The sequence below is a fragment of the Agelaius phoeniceus genome, chromosome Z (genome assembly GCF_051311805.1).
Source record: "Agelaius phoeniceus isolate bAgePho1 chromosome Z, bAgePho1.hap1, whole genome shotgun sequence".
NCBI lineage: Eukaryota > Metazoa > Chordata > Aves > Passeriformes > Icteridae > Agelaius > Agelaius phoeniceus.
This window is the reverse complement of record NC_135303.1, coordinates 70,640,699-70,666,350: the sequence shown is the minus strand read 5'-3', so window position 1 is coordinate 70,666,350 and position 25,652 is coordinate 70,640,699. Positions and strand designations below refer to the sequence as shown.

At 41.3% G+C, this 25,652-nt stretch overlaps 1 protein-coding gene and 1 long non-coding RNA gene across 4 annotated transcripts in view; both read left to right on the top strand.

Moving 5' to 3' along the window:
- The first annotated feature begins 16,806 nt into the window (after positions 1-16,806).
- TBCA (tubulin folding cofactor A) overlaps positions 16,807-25,652 on the top strand; it is a 26,322-nt gene continuing 17,476 nt past the window's right edge. Inside the window, exon 1 of the mRNA XM_054652747.2 lies at positions 16,807-17,198. Within this exon, the coding sequence (XP_054508722.2) occupies positions 16,822-17,198 (377 nt within the window). The 5' untranslated portion in view covers positions 16,807-16,821. The remainder of the gene's footprint in view (positions 17,199-25,652) is intronic.
- Positions 17,206-24,775, top strand: LOC143691966 (uncharacterized). 3 transcript variants are annotated; one of them, XR_013179785.1, is made up of 3 exons: positions 17,206-17,495; positions 19,025-19,058; positions 19,424-24,775. It is a non-coding gene; the product is annotated as an uncharacterized LOC143691966 (long non-coding RNA). The 3 variants fall into 3 exon arrangements; XR_013179784.1 differs by lacking the exon at positions 17,206-17,495 and adding an exon at positions 17,502-18,126; XR_013179786.1 differs by lacking the exon at positions 17,206-17,495 and adding an exon at positions 18,141-18,310.

The following is a 25,652-nucleotide window of genomic DNA, read 5'->3' as shown; positions in this document are numbered from 1 at the left end:
GTTGTAAATCTGGAAGAGCTGAGGCAATTTACTCCAAAGAAGGATCTGTCCCCAGGAGCCTGCCTATTGTTAGCTCTCCAGCTCTCAAGCTTTACTGAATTGATTTCCTTTTTCTCTCTTTTTGCAAGGAGCCCTCACCCAAAGAGAACTAGCTGCTTGGGGATTGCCAAAATGGAACAGATGAAGAATGCCACAGTTTTCAAAGAAGTTATTTTAGTAAAATGCAGCAGGTGTTTCCCCTCTTTCCTGAGGGGAAAACTCTTTCCAGAGGAGCATAATATTAGCTATAAATATGCGACATAAGAAGCCTTAGGACATTTGTTCTGTGGTAGGAAGCATATATGAGCCAGATAAGACACTGACCTGATCCCACTTTTGCGAGAACTTGCACTTATTAACATCTCGTGCTAGGCAGGAGGAGGGGCAAAAAATTCTACATCAAACACTGTCAAAATATTTTCAAAACATTTCAATAGCCACGTTCCATGAAACGCAAGTGGAAAGCACAAAAAAGGTGACAGTAAGGCACATGGTTTATATAAGTGCTCACATTTTCACTTGCGAGTAGTTGTTTTACTTCCAAGTTGTACTTGTAAAATCTTTATGTATCACCATAATTTATGTCTGGTATGGAATAAATGTACACATGTATTTCATCTAATCAGGTCAGTATGCAAGCAGAAACAAGCTGACAAAGTGTTCTTCATGATCTTTTAATGTACCTCTTCTCTTTTCTATATTCCCTTCAGTTGTCATCTCCTCTTGTCTTCAGTCAGACTGTTGCAAGCATGAAAATAATAAATACTTCATAACCCAGCAACTTTATATAAGTACTTTTAACACATAAGCTCTTCAGTGAGACATGAGAGAGAAAATTTGAGTTGTTGGCCTCTTATTTTAAAATGGATGAGAAGACATTATGTTCCATTTGTGCCACATCTCACAGACAGTGCCTGGGAGTTGACGGAGGGAAGATCTTCTCTCAGTACATACAGCACTGGCACATCAACAGTAACACTAGTTCTTGAAGCAGAGACCCCCAGGCGCCTCAGGAAAGCCCCCAGGAGGTGAAGGTCCATCAGATTCCCTGAGACAGCTCATCTCACATCCCAGGATTGCTACAGTGATGTGCACTAGCCCCCACCCAAGCACAGCAGCTGGTCCCAGGTATGGAAACTTGCTTTCTTGAAACCTTGGGAAAGGTATCCCACACATGAACAGCTATGCCTAGGAGAAGAGCACCTTGTTTTCATCATGCTGACAGCTGTTGAGCAGAGAAGAGAACTTGGAGGTCAAGATTTACTCTGCTCTGTGTTTGTGTGCACGAAAGAGTTGAGTCCTCCCTTTCTTCCTTCAGATGTTTCAAACTCTCGCAAATTTGGCCAGGCTCCCCTGATCTCTGCTGCCTCCACTTTTAGGCTGATGCAACACCAAATTAAAACAAGAATAGCAGAAATTTCCAAAGTTCTAGCAGCTGTTTTCTGGCCATGGATACCCTGGCCAGTGAGGACAGCTTTAAGGTCCCTCTTGCTCTTCTGTTAGCACAGAGAAAACAAAAAGGGCCTTTTGAGGCCTTTTTTGGCCCACACACTCCCTTGTGCAGAAGGAATGGGGACTGCTGGAGGACAAATGGGGCTAAACAAGGACTTCATAATTAAATAAAGCAAATGTTGGAGTCAGCCACTTGTTCTAACAAAATGGTTTAGGGTAAGTAAACACTCAAGCATTTATACATGAAACCAAATCTGGCATGGAGGAGATCAAGCCCTGTCATATTCAGGTAGAAGTTTGTATAGAAAAACTGATCATATTTCTCAATTCTCAGACAAGGCAGTTCCTCTAAGTGCACCTGTTTAGTGTTGTTTGTGGGTTTTTTCCTTTCTTTCCAGCTGCTCACACCACCAATAAATGACTAAGGAATGCCATTACTGTAAAACATGCTGAACACCCCAAAGCTGTATTTACTGGAAGGATGTCACATTATTGTTTCCATACCATTAAGTATTAGTTTAGGCCTTATATAACCCTTAGAGATAAAAAGGTTTTTCTTCAGGCCTCAAAGAAATGCAGTGAGAGGCAATTTTCCAAGTGGTGCAGAAAAGTTATGCACACAGGTCTTGTTATTCATGCACTCACTAAGAAAATTTAGCTCCCTGTCCTTCCCTGCTCTTCCCAGTTTTCTCAGCAAGATGCAATAGGATTTAGAAAACCAAGAGATAAAATATTTTGGCCTGAGTGTCAGTGAAAAGAAGCTAATGTTATTTTTCATCTCCTGTTTTACAATATGATTTGATCTACATTCCCTGCAATTTTAAGAAAAGCTTTTGCACAGCACAGTGATAATGCATACAAGCTTCATCATGTATCTGCTCTTTTCAACTTGATAGTGTGAGATTCAGGCTGTGCTCTTCCCTTTCCTTAAGCAGAGCTGTTTTTTCTCTATTTTATTAGCCAGATTTACACAGAGAAGCAATGTGTCAAAGGTTCTGAAAATCAAGGACTTAAACTCAAGTATTCAGAGGCCTGAGCTATTACTTGTGATGCGTAACACAGAAATCAAAAAACTTGGAATATTATGGATTATTACCAGCACATGTTACCTGTGATAAGCTGGAGCAGAGTTAAGGGTAATCATAAACTCAGATAACAGGTCACTGTTAAATGATCATTTTATTTATGTTATGTTTGCATTGATTAAGGCACAGAAATCTTCATAGATCTGGGTCAATAATCAGGAGGACAAGGTGCAACATTTCTTATTATTCTGGAAAAAACAGATTTAAGAATATGACTATATTTCATGGGCCTATAGCTTACAGATTCTTGTAAGTCTTTATCTGCTCATAATTTTCCAATTATCAGGATTTAAAACAATGATAAGGAAACCTTGAATTAAATAGCTGATTTTAGATTTTCTCTGCATTCATACTCGAGAATCAACTTTGTTCTCTCTGACTGGCACAATAAGTAGCACAAGCTGATTTGCAACTATATGTGCAAGGTATATTTGATATATTTCAATGTATTTTTTATTTTATCATACAAATATACACAATGAGAGTATGACAGTCATTCTAATTTGTTTAGACTTTTACATTTCACATCTATATTATCTCAGAAAAATGACAAAACACTTCTCTCTCCTAAATGATAATTTTATTTGGTGTTTGTATCAAAATGCATTGGGGTAGAAATGAAAAATGAATTTAAATGCATAAAACTGGTTTAATTAATTGTTTTTAACTGTCTTAAACATATGGCATCCCTTTATTTCCCTGTAAGAAGGAAGTTTATTTAAAACTAGCCAGATTACTAAATGAAAGAAGGGGATACATTTAGTCAACTGAGGGATTACTTCTTGTCTCCAGGAGCTAATACTTAGATGTCTAACATGCAGATAAATGGCTAGTGAAATTATCGGAAGTGCCTATAGGGGCTACTGCCTCATTTACCCTGAAGTCAATAGGAGTTAGACATTTAATCTGTAGGAGGGATTTTGAAACTCCCACTGGTCATCTGTCTCCATCTCTAGGCACCAAAATATCTTTGGAAATCTGACCTCCCACTATTAGGGTTTTGTCCATATTGTCCACTTTTTTGTTCATAGATTAGAACACAAAACAGTGCCACACTTTCAGCTTTCAAGCCATTCCTGAATTTTCTATGAGCAATGATGATTAAATGACAAAAGCACTGTACCTGCCAGTTCACCTAAATGAAAGAAAACAGGCACTTGTGAGCAATATCTTAAAAGCAAGCATAAACCAATATCAGTATCATGGTAAAGGAAGAAAAAGAAGTACATGAAAAAGTAGTACATTACTGGATTTGAAGACATATTAATTATTTTAGTAAAGGCTATGTTGACCTTAAAAAATTAATGTTTTTCTTCTAATTGCCAAGTAGCTCTCTTTGAGCAGGAGAATCTTTCTAGTATACTGAAATTATGCTGAGAAAATCTAACCTTTATTAGAGGTTGAAGTGTTTTACATCTGAATTCAATTTTATTGTTAATGAAATTAATTTTACACATATTTTTCAATTAAATAGAAATATCTATTTTAATTCTTACTTTTCAGTACCTCTAGAAATTCACAAAAGCACACTGGATACCTGGGCTGCTGGTACAGTCACTGGGGCATTACATGTCTCCAAACACAAACTGAGCAGGGCACTTAAGAAAGTACTGGTGAGAAAACCATATCAAATTCAGCCTTTCAGTGTCTTTGCTGATGTGCTTTCAGGTGCTTCCTCATACTCAGGATGCCCTGTCTGAACTCTCTAATGGATTTAGACAGCTACATCTTTTCTCTTAAAAGCCTAAATGCATTGGTGCTGCTGCTTTAACGAGTAGGTCAGTGGTATGAGCTTTCACCTTCCTTGAATTCCCTTTTCTGCCAAGGAAGGTCTCCTAAGAGAGCATCCGTACAACAAGGCAAGCAGGAACTTTCTAAGGTGGGAGCCCCCCCTAACCACATACTGAGATTTTACTATTTTGCCTATGCATCTTTTCTCACAGAGAGATGACCTAATCACTTGGCTGCACTGTTATTCTTTCTGTCTTGGCTTCAATCATATGGAATTACTGTAGCAAACATGAAGCATCATGTACAGGCTAAAAGGAGTTTTTTCCATACTTAATATTTTCTGTGCTCTCACTGTGGATGTTTTCCGGGCAGCAAAAACTGTGCATTGACCCATGTCCTTCTAAATCCTGGACAATTTGGGTTAAGCTGTGGAGTTAAACCAACAGCAAATAATCACTCCGAGGATAAGGAAGAGACAGAAAACCTTGCTGGAATTTCTAAAGCAGTCTTAGGTGTGGCATGCTATGTATGGTCACTGCTGAGGTCTTTCTCTGCGTGCTTAGGGGAATTTTCCCCTAAGTCAATGTTGGAAATACAGTACCTACAAACTTTAAACATACCCAGGATTAAAAGAGAGTTGAGTTGGGGGCATGTACTTTTTCAGTTTAGGCATTCAGTCTGGATTCATCTCATCTAGCTTTAGTCATTTGTAGGTGATGAATCATCCAAATATTTCTAGATATCCAACTTACACTGTATGAACCAAACAGCATGACTCAGATTCATTTAAGCAAGATGAAATTCGCTACTAAAGTATAACTCTGGTGTAGATGATATTTCAGGGGCCTGGTTTCCTTACATTTGCTCATCTTTTCTGCTGGATTAGAAATTATTGTTCCAGTATGTATTTTGAAAGTTTTATATATATTAAAAGTAATGAGTTACATTTCTGAAAATAGAAAGGTTTCCATCCCTCACTGAAGACTAGAAATATGATAATCCAAATAAATTGGTTTGATCAAGCTAATTTTAGTAAAATCAGTATTTAATATATTTAGAGTGAGAAGTCCTGATGTATTTATTTATAGCCTTTTGTACCTAAGATGACTTGTGTGTAAAAATTAAGTAAAAAGATCTCTATCTCACCTTCCTTCCCATAGAAAAACCACCTTAACAGTCAAGAAGAGAGACTTCAGCACTAAGTTATTCTCAATGGATGGATTTCAGATCCTGTAGCTGAGTCTTGTTCCTAAGCTTATGTGTAGGTATTTTGACAAGCAGGCTTTAGGGATGGAGGGAACTACTCAGAATACCAGAGTGGATGGACCACTTGGTGGATAAGGAATTGGCTGCTAGGCAACACGTTGTTGTAGTCAGTGGCTTGCTGTCAAAGTGGACATTGGCGACAAGTGATGCTCCTCTGGGGTCAGTATTGGGATTGCCACTGTTTAACATCTTTGTCAGCAACACAGTAGGATTGAGTATGCTCTCAGAACATCAGTAAACAACACCAAGTGTTAAAGGAGAAGCCACAGCCCAAGAATGCTCTCACCATTCAAGGAGCATCACACACACCACTCAGGCCTTCCTTGCTGGGACTGGAGTCTGTTCTCAGTGGGGCTGATGGGCTCCCTTCCAAATGCTTGCACACACACTCATTCTCAGGTGCACTTCCTTCTTCAGGGTCTGTCCTGGGTTTTCTGCAGCAGAATCTAAGGTGTCAGATTTATAAAAATCTATATTTTAATAGAGTGATACAGAAAGAGATCAGCTTAAGCTGACCCAGAAGCAAAAAACCCCATGGCAATTAGACCCCCATGATTTATGCACCTGCCCTCACACACTCTTCATGTGATTTCAAGTCCAATGGTGATTTTTGGGCTGGGATCTTCTAACACCTTATTGGATTCTTTCTCTGTCTCCCCATAACCAGGCTGTTAACTGCTCTTATCATGTTGAACTGTAGATTCTGCTGATGCCTGCAGCCTCCTTGTCTTCTGGTTTGTGTTTCTTGTGCACCAATCAGGACCTAGGAATGAAAAAAGGCCTAGACTTAGGGACAAAAACCACTTTGCAACAACTAAACGTCAGTGTGTTATTAATATTCTTCCCTAACTAAAGGTAAAACACAACACTGTACCAGCTAGCAAGCAAACCAACTCTGTTCCAACATATCTGGGTGGAAGTTCACAGCTTATAGCTCAGGGCTGAAGTAAATCCAGCTGCTCATACTGAGCAACTAGAGCCAAGCAAACAGCGGATTAAATCACACATTATTGTAATTCTGAGTGATGCATTCAGTTTAAAACTCCCTTATTTAAGCTTAACAAAAAACATTTCTCGAACACCAAGCTGAATGGTACACTTGACACTGGACAGAGGGGATGCCATCCAGAGGAACCTTGTCTGGCATGAGAGCTGTGCCCAGGCAAATCTCATGAATTTCAACAGGGCCAAATGCAAGGTCCTGTATGTGGTTCACAGCAATCCCAAGCACAAGTACAGGCTGGGTGGACAGTGGATTGGGAGCAGCCCTGAGATGACCTGGGGGTGTTGGTGAAGGAGAAGCTCCAAATGACCCAACAACATGTAGTTGCAGCCCAGAAAGCCAGTTGTGTCCTGGGCTGCATAAAAAGCAGCATGGCTAGTAAGGTAAGGAGAGGATTCTGCTACTATGCTCTAGACTGCCAAGACTCCACCTGCAGTGCTGCATCCTGCTCTGAAGTCCCCAGAAGAAGAAAGACATGGATATTCTGGAACAAGTCTGGAGGAGAGAGACCAAGATAATCAGAGGAATGGGGCACCTCTCCTGTGAGGCAAGCCTGAGAGAATTGAGAGTGTTCAGCCTGAAGAAGAAAAGGCTCCATGGAGACCTTATAGCACCTTCCAGTACCTACAACAGGTCTACAAGAGAGTTGGAGAAGAACTTTCAAGAAAGGCATATAGTGACAGGATAAGGAGGAATGGCTTCAAACTGAAAGAGGGCAGCTTTTGACTAGACTAAGAAAAAAATTCTTTGCTGTAAGGTTAGTGAAGCAGGAACAGGCTGCCTAGAGAAGTTGTAGATGCCCTATCCCTGAAAGTGTCCAAGGCTGGGTTGGATGGCAACCCATGGGTCTGGGCGACCTGGTCTATTGGAAGGTGCCCGTGGTGAGGAGGGTTGGAATTAGATGGTCCTTCCAACGCAAACCGTTCTATGATTCTACAATATAAACCCTTGTAGAGATTTTACATGCTAATTTCTACACTGAGACTTAACTTGCAGTTAAACTGTGCAGGTAATCACTCTGACAAAAGCCAGTATCCACACAGGACACAGGAGTCCTGCAAAAATCAGCTTCATTGAAAAAGGGAGAGAGTCTACAGGACCACACACCTGTGGGATCTTTCTCCAGTTTTTGGAGGATGCATCCTCTTTTTCATCCTAAACTCCTGACTATGTGTTGCCTTTTCCTCTTCCCCAGTGTTTGAGGTACTAGGAAGGTACAGACTCTCCAAACGTCCTACCACATATTCCCCCTTCAAAATGTATTCTCCCTACAACATGCTTTGCAAGATCATTAAATTTAGTCTTAAGCCCACCCTGGCCAGAGAAGTTCATACTCATAAATCCATTAAGCCTTCTCATTTCCCTAAAGTTCAAAAGTTCAGATTGTGCTCAGCTCTGCGACAAAGTTGTGCAGCTTGATGTTCATAAAGACCTCTGTATCCATTCTTCCAGAACCTAATTGGTCCTTTCAGGTCATTAGTTACATACTTTGTTCATAAAGCCCTCAACACCCATTCTTCCAGACCCTGATTGGTTCTTTCAGGTTACCTAGCTATTTGCAAAGACATACACACCCATTCCTCCTGTTGAAGCCAAAGGGTCTTTTTACAAAAATCTTAAACACCTCCATCTCTCAACGCTAGTTTTACCAGCATTTTAAATATGTTGCCCAGTACGTAAAACTGCCCTCCTTAATTAAATCCTGATTTTGTCTAGTTTGAGCTTGCTGTTGTATTCTACTGTTTATTCTTTCTGCTGTGTTGTGAATCTTCTGCTATCAGAAATTCCTTCTCTGTGTGGGTTACAATCCAACTGACTCCCTTCTTTTCATCACTAGCTTCTTGCAGCTTGCTGCATAGGGTGTGTTTTTCAGGTACTGTGTTACTCCCACGGATTTGTTCTGAGCCTTACAAGCTCTTCTTCCCTTTTAAAAGTGTAAAACTTGGTATGTGACTTCAGCCAGAGCCTCACCCTTTCATCATCTCTAGATTTTTAAGACTCCAACACAATACCAAAATTACCAAAAGTATATACCAAAATATATCAAAAGTCTATTTAATGGGTGCTACCTGCTCCCTTCAGTCAACAATATTATAGCCAGGCTCATATTTAGTTGGTAAGCCATCACAACCCCACAGTCCTTCTCTGGGCCTACCGGTTCCCAAGTCACAGTTTTTCACTTTGTACATCTAACTTATATTCTGTACTTCTACATTTCCAGTATTGAAATTGTTTATTTTTAATAAGTTTATTTCACCCAGCAATCCAATTTCCTTTACAGAACTAATCTGTTCTTATTACTTACAGTGTCAACAGCATTTGTACCAGCAGCAGGTTTTATTAGTAATTATTTTAACACTTCCTTTCCAATGATTAACAGATCTATTGAATAACTTAGGCCAGATGAACAGATTACTACAACAACTCACCAGAAACCTCTACATTTAGAAAGTTAAGCAACAACAACTCACCAACTTACAAACTACTTAAAATGTTCTAAAGTGATATTGTAGAGTGCTAAACTTTAATCACAATGTAGGGTAATTTTTTTGCCAGCTTCTTTACAGCATCAAGCTATACCATGACAGCATGTTTAAAGCATACATTTTTTATCTCGCTTAGGCTTTCTCATACTGCATCATCTGGATGTCACACTTTAGAGGTACTATTTGCCTATTTTACTGACCTGTGAGAAGCATTCAGAATCTTACCTGCAGCACCATACAGGATATTATCATTATCTGCCTATTTAGTGGCAGCCACTTTGCTGTGCTCCAGCACCTCTGTGTGCTACCCACATGTTCCTGTCTGGTAAGCACTGGCAAAGATTGTTTCTTCATTGGAGAACATCATCCTGAGTGATAAAAACTGGAGTTTCCAATATGTCCAAAAACTAAAGGAATCTTCTTGGCTGGTAGTTAAATTTTGCATTGAACCATGTGATCAGTCAAATACACACCATACAGATGTCAGTTGGTGTCATGGTTTTGTTTTGTATTGTACCACAAAAAGGATTAAATGAAAATTTACGTTAATAGTTTAGGAATACAGAAAGCATTGAAGACAGGTTTCAAGAAATGTATATGAAAAATCTTAAAAAATCCTGATTTTAATGATTCAGAGGGAGATAAACAAATTATGAGTATACATAAATATTTAAAATGTAATTATTTTTCTTTTCTTCTGAAGAGACTCATCACATACAGCTTTATTTTGTGAGCTCTTTAAACTTCAGATAGGAGTTTGATCTTTCACTGGGGATTTTATTATACCCAATTATTATCAAATCAATAGTTCATTTTTTAATTCCAATAGTTCACTTTAATTCCAACGAGAATCATTCACACTGATAGGTCTATTTTAAAATAAACTATCAATTAAAATAGAAAACCTGCCTCCAAGGTAGGACAAAAAGAGAGAAGGTTAGTGACAGGTTCATAATCAAAGCTCCTGTCTTTATTGAGAAATAAACACTTGTGAGGATTCTCAGTGTGTTTTATAGTCTTAACAGCTGTCAGGTCTCCCTTGATTGACCCTGAATAAAATCTAACTAGGGGTGTCAAAAAAATATGTCCATCAACTTTGCTCATGCATTACAACATAAAAATTGACTGGAGTCATTGACTACAGGTAGCAGTGAGCAAAACTACACAAGATAAATACTCTGGTTTGTGGATACTCATTCAATCCACTTTTGTCTGCCACCTTGATTTTTGGATTGGCCACTCATGGATAAAAAGTAGGTGATCTGAAAAAATCGTGTGTATCTTTTAAAAGACAGTATCATGTTATGTTACTCCCTTCACAGAAATTTATGTTACATGGTGTTAAACCGTAGGCTAAGCTTAATGTAACACGATGCATTAAAACTGCACATCATGATTGCAATGTGTGTCAGAACAATGAATTGCTATATCACATATCTCTTCATTTGTACGTAGGGGACCCATGGAAATAATTCGCAAAAGGATATATTCTCCTTTTGATGCACACACATAAATCCCTTTTCCTCTCGCTACTTCCAGTTCTTCACCTAATGGTTGGTCTGAGCTAAGAAAAACTGCTTTTTAAAAAGCCTCAAGTTAGCTAGAAAAGGTTTGAGTTGTAGCTCAACATTTGCTATGGGCATAGTTTAACCCATAGGTTAAACTATGGGTTAAACTATGCCCATAGTCCCATAGTGAATGTTAATGTTAACATTGTTAACATTATGTTAATTATGCCCACAGTAAATACAGGAAACTGTAGAGAGGGCTGTTTTGTAACCTACGCTCTCTAGTAGTGTCATATTTGAGCAATCACCATTGCTGCCTTCTCTGCCTAGGGTAAATTGTACTGTCACTATAACTTTGCTGAAAATGAGTAGGTTTCCATCTAATTTTATACCACCACTTCCCAGTGGGCTACTTCCTTTTTACAGAAGCATAGTTGAAAACAGAATCCATCCCAGTGGAGTTTGGAGATGGTACAAATGCAGAAATGAGAAAGGACTTAATCCCTGACCCTTTTCAGCTTCTGCCTGGTATCTCCTTTCTCCTTTACTTAGCTTTCCTATGTAACTGAGCCTCTCCTGTAAAAAAACACAGCTCCCACTTGAATCACCATATTTAGTAGATATCTTACAAACTGTGCAACAACAATCCATTTTATCCTTGTCCAACTCCACACCTGTGCTACTTGCTTGTATCTGTGGTGTTGAACAACTCTGTAAGTGTTTTGGGGGGATATTTGTGGAAGACAATTTTGACCAGGAATAATCACCTGATATGAAAGTGGGATCAAGAGGTCTGTACTACAAGAAATACTGATACTGTTTTGAATGCTGGCAGCCAGGGAAATTTATTCTTGTGCACTTAGATGGTGTCTAGCTGTGTGCTGGCAGCTGTACAGAGGCTAATTTTATCTACTTAACATATATTAAAAATTAAGTAAACACGAGTAACTTTTATTGAAAATCTGATCTCATTTCATACTATCCTTTGGGGAGGATGAATGAAATTTCATTTTCCTACAAAAAAAGATAAAATTTGAAGGCTAAATAATTTCCACATTTTGTTTGATCATAAATGAAAATGAAATTATAGTCAGACTGCACACATGGTTTTGATGGGTAAACAAAATAGTATAAAAGCTCATTGAGCATTTACTTATTAAAGTAATGGTCTCAGTCCTCAGCTGAAGCACACATGCATTTGGTCATGGGTTTTTCAAGCTGTCGAAACCAACTGTCAATGGACAGACTAGGTGATGAAAACTGCCACTGGGTCTTAGTGGACTAAACCCTAGTGGCTGCACTTCCCTCTGCAAGGTTTGCTCTGACCTCAGCAGCATAGGTTGCATAATGTCTTAAATTTGAACTATACCAGGTGACAAATGTATTGGCTTTAAAGCTGAAGTGAAATATGTTATAACACAAAATAGCTTCACTGCGGAAAGTCCCTTATTAGAGCCAAACAAATTTTAAAGGGTGGTAGGGATATGATCAGAATGCAGGACTAATAAGACTCAGAATTTTCACACCTTACAAGTTGACTATTTCTTGTGGGTAGTGTTGAGAGAAATATTGAGAGACATATTAATTGGGAACTGTTACTAGAAAAAGGGACTTGTGGCATACTTGTGGCAATGATTTCGAGTGTGTGTGCTCTTTTCTCGCAATGAAGCATATGTCTGGTCTTAACTTCTTAAGCCAGTCTTTCACAGAGAAGTTATGAGTTGTAGACAGTGCTTTACACCCTGGTTTGCTTGCTTGCAAGTGTATTAGGTGCACTGTGCACACTCCAGATTAAACATACACTACATAATTGTTTATGTGTGCAGACATTTGAACTCATCAGGCTGACTAGCTTTTTCTCTGAAATGGGAATGAGCAATAATTACTATATGTGCTCTTATTCACAAGAAATAAACAAAATCTAGATGGAATTTATTTTAGACAGAAAGCATAGTGGCAGTAACAATTACTCCCACTAAAGTAAATTTGTACAAAACATGTAACAAATTGCCTTGAAAATACTGCATTTGCAGAGCCAGATGAAAGCTGGAATGACCAGGTTACACTGGTCAGAGAAGAGGGAGTCATATTCACAGCAAGTGCAGCTCTACACGTGAGCTGCTGGGAAGGTGCAATACAGGGGAGTATGTAAAGATATGTTTAAGGGTCCCACGCACAGAATGACTTGCTCTGTATGTCAGCATAGCTACATCATCAGCAAATTATGTTTAGGCACCTGCCTCTATGCAACAGTGCTCTCATAATGACTAGGGCTAATAGATCTTATGAAAAACCTTCAACCAGATGCAACACAAGCAGAATGCTGCCAAAAATCATTGAAGAATTGATAGTTTCTCAACCATCCAAAAGGTACATCAGGATTCACAGTCTTCATAAAGGATTGTATTCAACTCCAGTGTAACATCATTAATTCACATGGAAATGTATCTCTGACTGACTAGGCTAAAAATTGTTTCAAAGGAGTTCTGGAAAACAAACTCCCCATACACATCTTTACTTAAACAGGAGGGTCTGTCCTGAAAAACATATTGTACATACTTCCCTGAATATCCCGATATCCATACCCTTAGAAATAAAATTACTGGGGTTTTAAATGTTAATTAATAATTTTCAGTTATTAATACAAACATGTATGAATAGCAAAGTGCATTGCTTTCTGTCACATTTTACAGTATACTCCATGATCCACCAGTAACATCTTTTTCACATTAGCATCAAATATGCTTAAATATAAACACAGACTTGGTATATTTTCATCTATTTAGTTAAGTGAATTACCTGTAAGAAAACAGTTGCATTCTACTTCTAAAACTCAGTAGCTGAGCCTAAGTGCTGTTAGTAATGCAAGTTAATGCTTCAGGGCTAGAAATAAAACCTTTTTAGCACTTGGAAACACAAGTAATTTTCTTAATATTGCTGCTTCCAGGCAATTTTTTAGTTTTGTACTGTTATCTGTTGTTAGCCTTCTCACTTATTGAATAACTTTGCCAAATATAGAAATGCCATTAAAGATTATTCTTGATAAAAACCTCATATGGTAGTAATTCAGCTTTACTTGAAGACTTCTGTATTTTCAAGGAGTATGCAGCATAACTGTGTTTCCTTGGAATTTTTAGAGAACAGCTTCAGCCCCAGCATGACTTGATACTTCTTTCAAAAGACAGAATAGTAAGATTTGAGTTTCTGGCAAAATAAGGGGCTGTGTTTTCCTTTGTCTCTGCCAGAATGCTGACCTCCTTCCTCCACCTCCTTCATGGCTTATGGCAGATTTGTGTATCAAATACATGATACATCTTTGAACTTGTCTCCAGGTCATAGTTGTTCATGGCATTAAGCTAGTGCTGATTTTGAGACCTGCATCTCCCTTCAGCAACAATCTACCAAGCAAAGGCTGTGTGTTCCAGGTCTCCTGGGAAGGCTTGCTGGGCTCCGTAAGAGGGCACATTTTCATCCTCCTCTGCAGAAAACACACAGCTCTGTGGACTTGAGCAGTCTCAGCCTTGCTTATACCATGTCTGAATGGGGCCTGGTGGTGCCAGCCACTTGGCCACAGCTGCTGGCTAATGGTCTGTAACTGTCATGTCACCAGGAGCAACATGACTTCCTTCCTTGCAGCCAGCTTTTCTCAAGAGATATTGGTCACTGGCAGTACCAAAGGTCAAGGCAAGCCACTAACACAGGACAAAAGGACGTGGGGGAAAAAAAATCCTCTGCAGACCTTCCTGAACTGCATTTCACTGAAAATGTACTTGCCTTTATTTGTTCATTGAAGCTATTTTTTTCCTTGTTGATTTAAATACTCATTCAGGAGAAGTTCTTTCAAACACAGACACTAGGGGTTGTTTTTTTTTTTTTCCCCAGGAATTTATACCCTTAAGTTGTTAGGTACAGGTAATTCACTTAAGGGTACAGATAATTCACTTAAGGGTAATTCTACTAAGTATAACCATACAGGAAAACAGCCCTTAAACCAGCAGTTGAGTTCAACTGCAGGACTGAGCTGCTGGTGCTAATCTTGCCTCTTTATTGCTTTTACCAACCACCAAACACTAAGGGGACAGACAGGTTCTTCTAGAGATCCTTGGAAGAACTATGACAACACTAAGTTGTACTGTTTAATACTTAGCTTAACGATTAAACAACAGATTAACAATTAAAGCTTTATTTTCCTTAGCAAGATTTCATTATTAGTAGAGCACAGAATTTATTACAAGAATAACAGAGGCTTTCTATTAACAGAACTACATGCAGAAACGGTTGGGTTGGAAGGGACCAGAGTCAGTCATCTGGTCCAACCTCCCTGCTCAGGAGGGTCATCCCAGAGCACACAGCACAGGATTGTGTCCGGGCAGCTCTTGAGGCTCCAGGGAGGGAGACTCCACACCCTCTCTGGGCAATCTGTTCCAGTGCTCAGTCACTGCACAATAAAGTTCTTCCTCATGTTCAGGTGGAACTTCCTGGGCATCTGTGTCTGCCCATTGCCTCTTGTTCTACTGCTTGGCACCACTAGGAAGAGCCTGGATCCATCCTCTTGACTTCCTCCTTTTAGATACTTACAGACATGTATGGGGTCTCCTCTCAGATGTCTCTTGTCAAATCAGTGTAGTGCAATCTCTAAGTAGTAAAATATACAATTTTTAAATACAATTTCATTTATGATTTCTGTTCACATGGACCCTCTGCAGATGGGGGTGGATCATAGCATACTGTTTATGGTATCAAAATAACAATCATAATCTAGACTCAAAAATCATATGAAAGAACATGAGTCACTCCCTCAATCCTCAGAAGAAGTAGATGAAGGCAGAGGTGTCCCTGGCCATTGGGATGTCTCAGGTCTCACTGTCCAGTGACAGCTCTGGTCCATGCTCCTCCTCAGGACCTGTCAAAGGTGACAGAGAGACAGCGCTGGAGCTGCAGGCAGGGCTGTGGGGCTGCAGGCAGGCAGGGCTGGGGGTCTGCAGGCAGGGCTGGGGGCTGCAGGCAGGCAGTGCTGTGGGGCTGCAGGCAGTGCTGTGGGGCTGCAGGCAGGGCTGGGGGGCTGCAGGCAGTGCTGTGGGGCTGCAGGCAGTGCTGGGGGCTGCAGGCAGTGCTGTGGGGCTGCAGGCAGTGCTGTGGGGCTGCAGGCAGGGCTGGGGGCTGCAGGCAGGCAGTGCTGTGGGGCTGCAGGCAGGGCTGTAGGGCTGCAGGCAGGGCTGGGGGCTGCAGGCAGGCAGTGCTGAGGGGCTGCAGGCAGGCAGTGCTGAGGGGCTGCAGGCAGGCAGTGCTGTGGGGCTGCAGGCAGGCAGGGCTGTGGGGCTGCAGGCAGGCAGTGCTGTGGGGCTGCAGGCAGGCAGGGCTGTGGGGCTGCAGGCAGGCAGTGCTGTGGGGCTGCAGGCAGGCAGGGCTGTGGGGCTGCAGGCAGGCAGGGCTGTGGGGCTGCAGGCAGGGCTGGGGGCTGCAGGCAGGGCTGTGGGGCTGCAGGCAGGCAGTGCTGGGGGCTGCAGGCAGTGCTGTGGGGCTGCAGGCAGTGCTGTGGGGCTGCAGGCAGGCAGTGCTGAGGGGCTGCAGGCAGGCAGGGCTGTGGGGCTGCAGGCAGGCAGGGCTGTGGGGCTGCAGGCAGTGCTGTGGGGCTGCAGGCAGGGCTGTGGGGCTGCAGGCAGGGCTGTGGGGCTGCAGGCAGGCAGTGCTGTGGGGCTGCAGGCAGGGCTGTGGGGCTGCAGGCAGTGCTGTGGGGCTGCAGGCAGGCAGTGCTGTGGGGCTGCAGGCAGGGCTGGGGGGCTGCAGGCAGTGCTGTGGGGCTGCAGGCAGGGCTGTAGGGCTGCAGGCAGGGCTGGGGGCTGCAGGCAGGGCTGTGGGGCTGCAAGCAGTGCTGGGGGCTGCAGGCAGGCAGTGCTGGGGGGGCTGCAGGCAGTGCTGTGGGGCTGCAGGCAGGGCTGAGGGGCTGCAGGCAGGCAGTGCTGTGGGGCTGCAGACAGGCAGTGCTGTGGGGCTGCAGGCAGGGCTGTGGGGCTGCAGGCAGGGCTGTAGGGCTGCAACAGGGTCATGCACAGCACTGGGCTGGCCGGGTCTTGGGATATGCAGAAGGGCAAGGAGGGGAGTTCGGCCTGGTGCCGAGGAACCTTGAGGCCACTAGAACGGGAAAAAGAAATCTGTTTGGTTTGTCTCCTTGGTGCACAGTACTTTCAGGGCCTGATAATGGGGGGAAAGCGCAGAACACAGCACCAGAGAATGTCAGCTTGCCTTGCGAAATGGCGTTAATCATGCGAACCCCGTTATCAGTAGTCGGGAGCGGGTGGTGCCAGTCACTCTCCAGCCCACCACCATCACGGTACCGATCGGAACCGCTCCTACACCGGTACCGAGGCTCCGCTCCCACCCCTCTCCCCGTTCGCGAACCATCCCGACGGGCGCTGGGCGGCTCCGCCTGGACGGCTCCAGCCCGCTGCCCGGCCCTCTCCACTGCGCGGGGCACGGGGGGAAGGCGGGGCTCCCGCCCGCTCCGGTGGGGCCGCCCGGGCTGGCGGCTCGGCGCATGCGCGGCGCGGGGCTGCGCAGTCACGGCGCCCGCCGCCATGGCCGACCCGCGCCTCAGGCAGATCAAGATTAAGACTGGTGTCGTGAGGCGGTGAGTGGCGGCCGGGGCACGGCCCTGCACGGCCGGGCCGAGGGACTTCAGCGGGGCTCCATGCGGGACCGGCCGCGCCGGGCGCGGGCCCGCGGTGCTGTACGGGGCTGGCGGGCTGTGCCGGAGAGCGGCCCTGGCACGGGCTTCCATCCCTCGCGTACCGCCGTCGGGAACAGGCCGCGCTTTTCTGGGACACGGTTAAATGCGGGTTTCGTTCCCTTTCCTTAGAGTCTTTGGGAGTCGAGGGTAGTCACCTAAGCCCCCTCGGTGTGCAAGGCAGTCTCATACCTTGCCGAGGTATGAAGCCTCAGAAATTTGGTTTTTTTGTTTAATTTTTTTACCAAAGCTGCTGTTGAATATTTCTGGTTCAGAAGTTGCAGAACCAGGGCGTTAGAGAAGCAATTATGTTGGAAAAGGCCACTGAGATAATCGAGTCCGGCCTATGGCCAAGCATCACCACCTTTTTAACTAGACCATAGTACTCCATTCTTTCCTAAAACACCTCGAGGGATGGGGGCTCCACCATCTCCCTGGGCATTCCTGGTAGATTCTTCACCAGAGCCTTGATCTTCCCTGGTTTCAAAGGAGTCGTAATTTTTAAGAAAAGTGTATCTGTCGGGATCGCTCTTGCTATAAACACTGGTCATGCTGGGCTTTATTAAGGCTACAAAGACAAATGCAGTCAGCAAGATCCAGATTTGCTTTTGGAGAATGGCCATGTGAATAAGCAAGTAAAATTGACTTGAGTGTTTTGTGCAGTAGCAACAGGCATATCTACAGTTATTCTGCAGCAGCTGGCATTCTCTAAGTAAAGGTAGCTTTAAAAAAAAAAAAAAAAGGGAGGAGAGGAATGTTATCTTAACTCCCCGTGGGGACATGATACAGCAACAGCTCCCCGGTCTGTGACAGCTGCACACAGATACAAGAGGTATGGCTCTGGCACACTCCACCCTTCCTTCTCTAACCAGAAGCCTAGTTATGCATTCTGCTGCAATGGGCATACCTGTGACTTGTGTCAACTTGGGAACATTAACGTTTTCCTCTTATTTTGAACTAGAACAACTCCATAGGCATTTTTTCCTGGTGTATGAGAAGACTTGCATAGAGGCTTAGTAAGCATTTTATAAAGTGACTGATTTAGCGCTTCAGTTAATTTTCATTAGGTTTTTTTTCTGTTTCCTGGTTAGAAAATCACATGGAATCTAGCATGTAATAATGATTTCTAACCATGTTCAGTGCTCAGGCTTTAAGAATATATCAGAAAGGGCAAGGGTTGAGAACTGTTAGGTTATAGAGAGCTTTTTAGACGTTTCATTTGACTTGTGCTAATCATCTGTTGTAGCTTTTTTTTTTTTTTCATTAGTTACCTAACTCGTCACTTTTTTTCCACGCTAAGAATGAAGCTGCTGTTCTGCTTTGGTATTCTTTTTAGCTGCAAGTCATAAATTCTTTGTGTACTCCTCTCAAGGGACTGTGTTTTAGGTTGTAGGTGATTTACTTGCTTGCACATTTCTTACATTGCTGTGTATCAGTGAAAGAAATTTAAACTAGAAATAGGGAGATCTTTTGCTTTTGGCAAATCTGATAGCCAGGCTCTTGGTAATTTTATACTTTCAACAGTTTGTAATTCAAAAGAAGTAGATTTGATGAGCATGAGTAGTTATGTTTTCTGTATTTATGGCTTATGTCATAGTAAGCAATACTTCTTGTTTAATCGCTTCAAAATAGTTTTGCTCTCAGTAAATCCAAGCAACTACCTGCTGGATAGTGAGAGAATTGATTAGAGAAAAAAAAAAACCTTCTAAAGTACCTTATTTGCATTTCAGATTGGAAATCATTTTAAAAACCACCACAAACAAAGTAAGTCGAGTTGCCTGAAAATAGCACTGACATTTGCCCATAGTTTCCATCTGATTAAGTGGAAGTGACACGAGTAGATTAGAATGAGACTAAGACAATTCACATTGCAATTGTGTTAGTTTAACTTTAACAATCTTTTAACATGCTTGTTTAAATGTGGCTGACATACCATAATTACAAATCTACAAGCCTTGATTATAGAATTTTACATCATGAACCTATGGGGAAAGTGTATTGATTTTTTGTGAAGCAATTCCTTTTTTTTTTTTTCTTTAAATTTACCGTTCTAAAACTGGTATCTTCACAAAATTGTTCTTTTGCCTGCTGCACTGGTGTTGATACTGTTTTTTCTCTTTGTGAAATAGCATCATGCTGCAAAGCGGTCTACACTGATTCTCCCCCTTGCTCCAGGCACAGGAAGTTCTACAAGTTACACAAAACTGTTGGTCTGATTTTAAATATAAATGAGAACAATTCTCTTAAACTGAATTATTTTACTCGTGAGTTCAGGATATATTTTGTGCAAGAGAAGTATGAAGAACGCAAGGACTCCTTTTCACTCCTTGTTCACTGTATTGCTAATTCAAGGACAAAACTGATTTGTGTTCTTGGTTTCTCAAGAAATTTGCTTTTTCTAGTGTAAGTCAGAAATCTTCTCCATCTTTTGTCCACCGTATATGAAGTATGGTTGCTTTCTTGCATGTAGCCCATTAACCAGATCCTCACTGTGACTCACAGAACCAATGTATTGATGAGAAACTCAGGTCTCTCTTCTTTGTTCTCGTTATAATTAGAAGATTGTGTGCAACAACTGTTTGTTAGCTCAGTTAATGGGAAGGGCTAGGATATCTCATTTGGGTACTGAGGAATGATGTGCAGGGCTGCTTAACTCCACTGAGTCAGCATGATAAAGCGATTTAATGGGTGTACACTACACATCTGAGAGCTCAGAGATTCGAGAGTGAATATACAGAATGCTCTGTTGGATACAAGCTGATTCCCAAAGCCCTTTTCAGAGTGCAGATCGTGCATCTGCACAATTGCCTAGGGTTGTCAGCAGCTCAGTCCTGAAGTCGTAAATTTGGGTTCAGTGTTAGCCAAGTGTGGTAATTGTGGTCCAGAGCTACTTAGATATGTCTTAAGTACCTTTTGTACTGCTCCTGACATCAGGATCAGATACATAAAAGTCTTGAGTTGGCCCTGTGTTTGAAGACTGCTTAAATTCTTTCAGACTTACTAACACAGTCTCTTTCCCACATAAAACCCCCTATTTTATGTGGTTTGAGAGAAGAGTGCACCTGCACTTAGATGTTGTCTGAGGTAACGTCTGTGACATACATAGTTACCAACGTGGATAATTAGTTGGAAGGTCTAGAAACAAACCTTGGGGGTTTTTTGAAGGGTTTCCTATTTCTCTAATTCTTTTCAATACAAGTTTTAACTTCACAGCAACAAACGGTACCCACACATATCTTAAAAAGCTGTGACAAGGGCACAGTTGTGCTGTGGAAATGGCATTGTGTGTTGGTTTGGTTTGGGTTGTTTTTTTCTTTTTAATGTGTTTGATTCTACTTGTTACTATACCTTTAGAGAGGACCTAAGTGATCTCTTTTAAGAAATATTTCACCAATTTAAATTAGTAGTAATCAGACCTGTAAAAGATTCTCTTGCATTCCTTTTTCCATTCCATTACCTCTTTAAAAAAAAATCTGACATCTCAGGTTTTTTGCGTTTACCATTATATTCTGCCCCCTAAGCAAAACTGTCTTATGCATGTCAATGCTGACCATAATAATCTATTAATGTTGTCATTTTAGCTGGCAAATTAAAACATGCTCAAGCACATTTACAACCATAAGTGTTATTAGTGATACAATATTACCTAGGAAAGCTTTTTTTCCTTTTTTAAAATTTTCATTTTGGTGAGAATATGTGCAAAACTGTGGCTTTTAACCTTCAGTTATTTAAGCTGCCTTTCAAAAGTTTGGAGGTACAGTAGTTCCAGTTGCTTGGTGTAGTACCAGTTTGGTGGCTTTATGCATATTGTAGTGCTTTTGTTTTTCTCATGGTGAGCCACAAACTCACCTATGTGAATTAAACAGTTACAAAGAATTATTTTCTGTTGAATTAGAATGTGGATCCATGGGAAATCTAAAAAAATGGTATTAAATTTATGGTAGTGCTTTTTATGCAGGAGATGAATTACAGCTATGCTAACAACCATAATCCATCCTGCTTGATTTTAAGTATTATTGAATTATAGTTATCATATAGGTGGAAATCTCATTCAAGACCAGAGCATTCATTGTTTTTTCTTTTAACTCTAGTAAGTCTTTCTGATGCATTGTGAATTGCCTGCACACATAGTATGACTGCAATTCTATTTATTTTTTCTCATTATTGTAGCACTTAGAGTTACTCCCAGCTGGGAGGGGCCTACAGGGGAGGAAGTAGTTTCTGTGGTTTTTTTTTCTCCAAAACAAAAACTCTTGTCTGAAGATGATGCCTGGATTATAAAATGAAGATCTTTGCCAACCCAAATTGTTACCACATCAGAGGCTTCACTTCTTGTTCTAATCTAAAACTGAAGCTCTTGCGCTTCTTAGCATTTACAACTTTCTGTAGAGGCAAGAACAAGTGAAGCCCTGAAGATTCAGAGAGACCTGTAGTAACGTAGATGATAAAAAACTTTTTAACTTTACAAGTAATTTTTACCTTGAAATAATTTTCTGACTTACAAAATAATGTATCGTATTTTCACCTTTTTTACAGTAGTGATCCTTGAGAAAATCCAAGCTTGCAAAGTTATCCTGAAATGTTATGATAAATCTAACCGTTCCATAAGCTGTTAGATGCAGAAGGGGCTGAAAATTATGCATATACTCATGTATTGTTACATCTTGAGTCTTAAAAGAGAAATTTTAGCTTTGGTGATGGTTTTGTCGCTAGAAGAAGAAAATAAGCTCATAAACTTGGTATCCTATCTAAATCCGAAAGTAGGCTCTCATGGCTAAGAAAATATGGCAGTTTGCGTAACTGGGTCAAGTATTTCTTCATCCTTCCTTGGCTTTTTCTCTTGGGCCCTTTAGTCTGTAAAGTTTGTATTCTTATGTAGCCTTAATGAACCCAAGAGTGTGTGTAAGTAAAATTTTTAAAATACCAGGTCCAGATTAGGACCTGGTACTTTAAGCTCTGCAGGTAGTGATTAGCATATTGCCAGTGTTACTGCAGTTGCTGAGTTACTTGCCCTATAATTGTGCATAGTGTTAATACATTATACTAAAAGAAAAATTACTATTATTAATATTAATACTAATATTTATTTAAAAAGTTTATTATACTGTAAGTTTAAAAAGCTGTGCCTTGTAAAGCTACACTATTATGGACTTTTGAGTTTGAACTAAGTTAGCATAGATATCTCATTATCTAGTCACTACTGTCACTCTGGGCTCTTAGGCTTAATCCATGGCATGTTAGCATGTACAGTGGTTAATGGTAACATTAGTTCTGAAGAAATGCTTTTCCTAGTGAATAGGACATAGTGAATTTGCTCAATAGCAAAACTGAGCAATTCCCCCTCATCTTCTTCAGAGGTCTGCTTGCTCAGTCCAGCCAGGAAAATATTTTTTGTGTTGATTTTTCTAATACTGGAAAGAAGTCTGTATTTGGTGGCTTAAGCACACAGGTGCCTTTCTAGCTTATGTAGAATCTGAAATGTCAGCAGCTACTGGATGTTGGGGGAACATTAGGAGTAGCAGCACATGCTTGCTCTGTCCTTGTACCATTTTACCACTTTTATTCTAGGCATCAATTAGTAGTTCCTGTCTGTGACTGTGGAAGAAGGTAGAATTTTTGTCTATGTAGAGTGGATCCTAATTGCATTATGCATGCAGAAAACTCTCATTGTACATAATTTTTTCATCTGTCAAATTTCAGATAAACTGCCCTTCTTAAGATCAGAGAGGTAGATTTGCTTGCTACTGCTAATGATGTGACTACAGGAGATGACAGCGTTGATGTATATGGACTGGAGTAAGAATGTAGGTGCCTTTGTGAAGTGAGAAACAAGGTCAATTTGGGGCTCTTTTTGCAGCAGCTGGAAGTTAGAACAGCACTTGCAACTCTGCACCCTAAGCAGACTGGAGGTGAAGTCCCTTGAGAAATCAAAGTGATTCTAAGTTTGGAGATCTCATTTCCCTCTCCCCTTCTCTGGTTTCTGATGCTAGTCAAGCCTTTTGCTGAGCTCACTCAATTTACTTAGCACAGGAGAAAAACTCTTATGTGTTGTTTATTTGGGCTTTGGTTTGTTGGGGGTTTGTTTGTTTTGCTTTTGTTGGTTTTGGGTTTTTTGTGGTTTTTTGTTGGTTTGTTTTTTTGTTTTTTTGGGGTTTTTTGAGGGGTGATTGTTGTTTTCTTTGTTGGGTTTTTTTTGTTTTGTTCATTGTATTAATTTCCTGCAGTTTTGGTATGGAGAGATCATTTGAACATTATTGATGGTGGAGGTGTGTGCTAGAGGCAGGGGAAAAGACCTCTGTACACCAGTGGTCAGCTTTTTTGCTGTCTCTAACCATCTTGGGTTACTTTGCTCTTCACGTTGGGGAGCTGAAGTGGGGGAGACAGAATGACTAAAGGAAAATGGATAAGGAAGTAAATCATAATGATATGGAAAGGAATTTTTTTCTCCTTAAGAGAAAAAAAGAAGAATCTGAGAAACCTTAAGAATCTGTCAAGCCCTTTGGGCTCTTCTGGGTTTAGTCTCCAGCTTTAAAATTATGAAACGATTACTTACAGAGAAAACAGAAATGGTGAAGTTATTAAGTTAAGTGTTAAGTGATATGAAAGTCAGATGTGTAAAGAATTTTAAAGGGCAGCAGCCATAGCTAGGAGCTGACCTCTTGTCTGTAAAAACATTTATGGTGTAGTTCTTCAGTGATAAAAAGTTCTTTACTTGATTTCTAGAGGCAGGTATGCCACCAGAAATGTCCCTTTATTTGTTTCTTTATATTCTTTCCCTAGCAGGTAACTAGTCACTGGCAATATAGACAAGGTGTAGAGTAACTGGATCTTAAGATTCTACTTTTTCATTGTGAAAGACTGGGAGATTATAGTAAAATATTTTTATTTTGTTTGGGTTATTTTCATCTGTTGTTTCTAGGGGACTAGACCTCCAGGGTCCATGAAAAATAACCTAAGGAAAGAAAGTTTGATGTCAGTAGATTTAATTCAGGCATGTGGGAGCCTTCACTTCAGTTGAACATTTATGTATATCTGCAAGGAGCTAATATGAATAGAGACTTGAAGAATGAGGTAATACTTACTGTATGCAGTTGTTTGTCAGTTTTTACTTCTTTAACATTTGGTGTTAGAAAGGAGAAGGACTTGAGGATTTCTGGGTCATAGATGTATTTTTAAGGGAGGAAAATGAAAATTTAGTCACTAGTTGGTACCATAATTATTTGCCATGTGCCTCAAATCAAGAGTTTTCATGCATTTTGTGATAGTTTGTGGAACTGCCAGTGCTTGCTAGAAAGCATCGTATGTGTAGATTGCAATAAAATATATCTAAAAATGAAGCTACTTTACAAATTTTTTTTTTAACATCTGACCCAGCTGCAAAATATTTTATACCACTATTTTAATTGTGACTATTTGTTCTAGGATATAAATAACTTATTCTTCACAGAAATTGTTAATTTTTTAAAAAACCATTACTATGTTAAAATTTGAGGCTGGAGGAGGCTGTGGTCCAGTGGGAGACTCCATGGAGAGAGAGGGCCCTGCTTCCAGGCTGGAGCAGCCTTGTCCTTGGAGGACTGCACCCCGTGGAAGAGTGACCATCCCACAGCGGTTTTGGGAGGACTGTCTGCCCGTGGGAGGGACTCTCAGCAGTTTGGGAGGACTGCTGCTCATGAGATTGGAACCATGCTGGGAAAGTTCACAGGGAGCTGTGTCCTGTGGGAGGGACCCCACGGCCTCACTGGGGCAGGATTCCTCCCCCTGAGCAGCAGAAGAAAACCTCGGGTGATGAACTGACCAAAATCCCCACGCCCTGTCTCCCTGTGCTGTCAGTGGGAAGGAGGGAGGGGTTGGGGGGAAAAGGTGCTCTTTAAGGGCTTATTTTACTTCTCATTGTCATCTGATTTTGTTAGCAATAAACTCACTTTGTACCTCTAAGCTGAGCCTGTTTTGCCCTTGAAGTGTTTTCTCCTGGTCCTTATCTCAATTCATGAACCCTTTGTTAAATTTTTCTCTCTCCTCTGCCCAGCTGTGGCAGGGGAGGGTGAGCAGCCAGCTCTGGTGGGTGCCTGGTGCTTGGCCAGTGTCAAACCATGAGAGGTGTTTATGTCAGTCCTGTGGATGTCTCTGAATTCTGGAAGCTATTAACTCTCTATGTCAGGAAGGAGGAAGAGTCATAGGAAACAACACTGGCCTAAGTCCCTGGGGTGAATGGAGGTGTGCTTGCCTGGCAGACTTAATTTCTGAAGAATGACATCAGTATAAACTCTGATGTCATTCTTCAGAATAAACTCTCTCTCAGTATAAAGCACACGAGAACTGTAGAACACTTGAACTGGCTCAGACCATCTCTCAAGA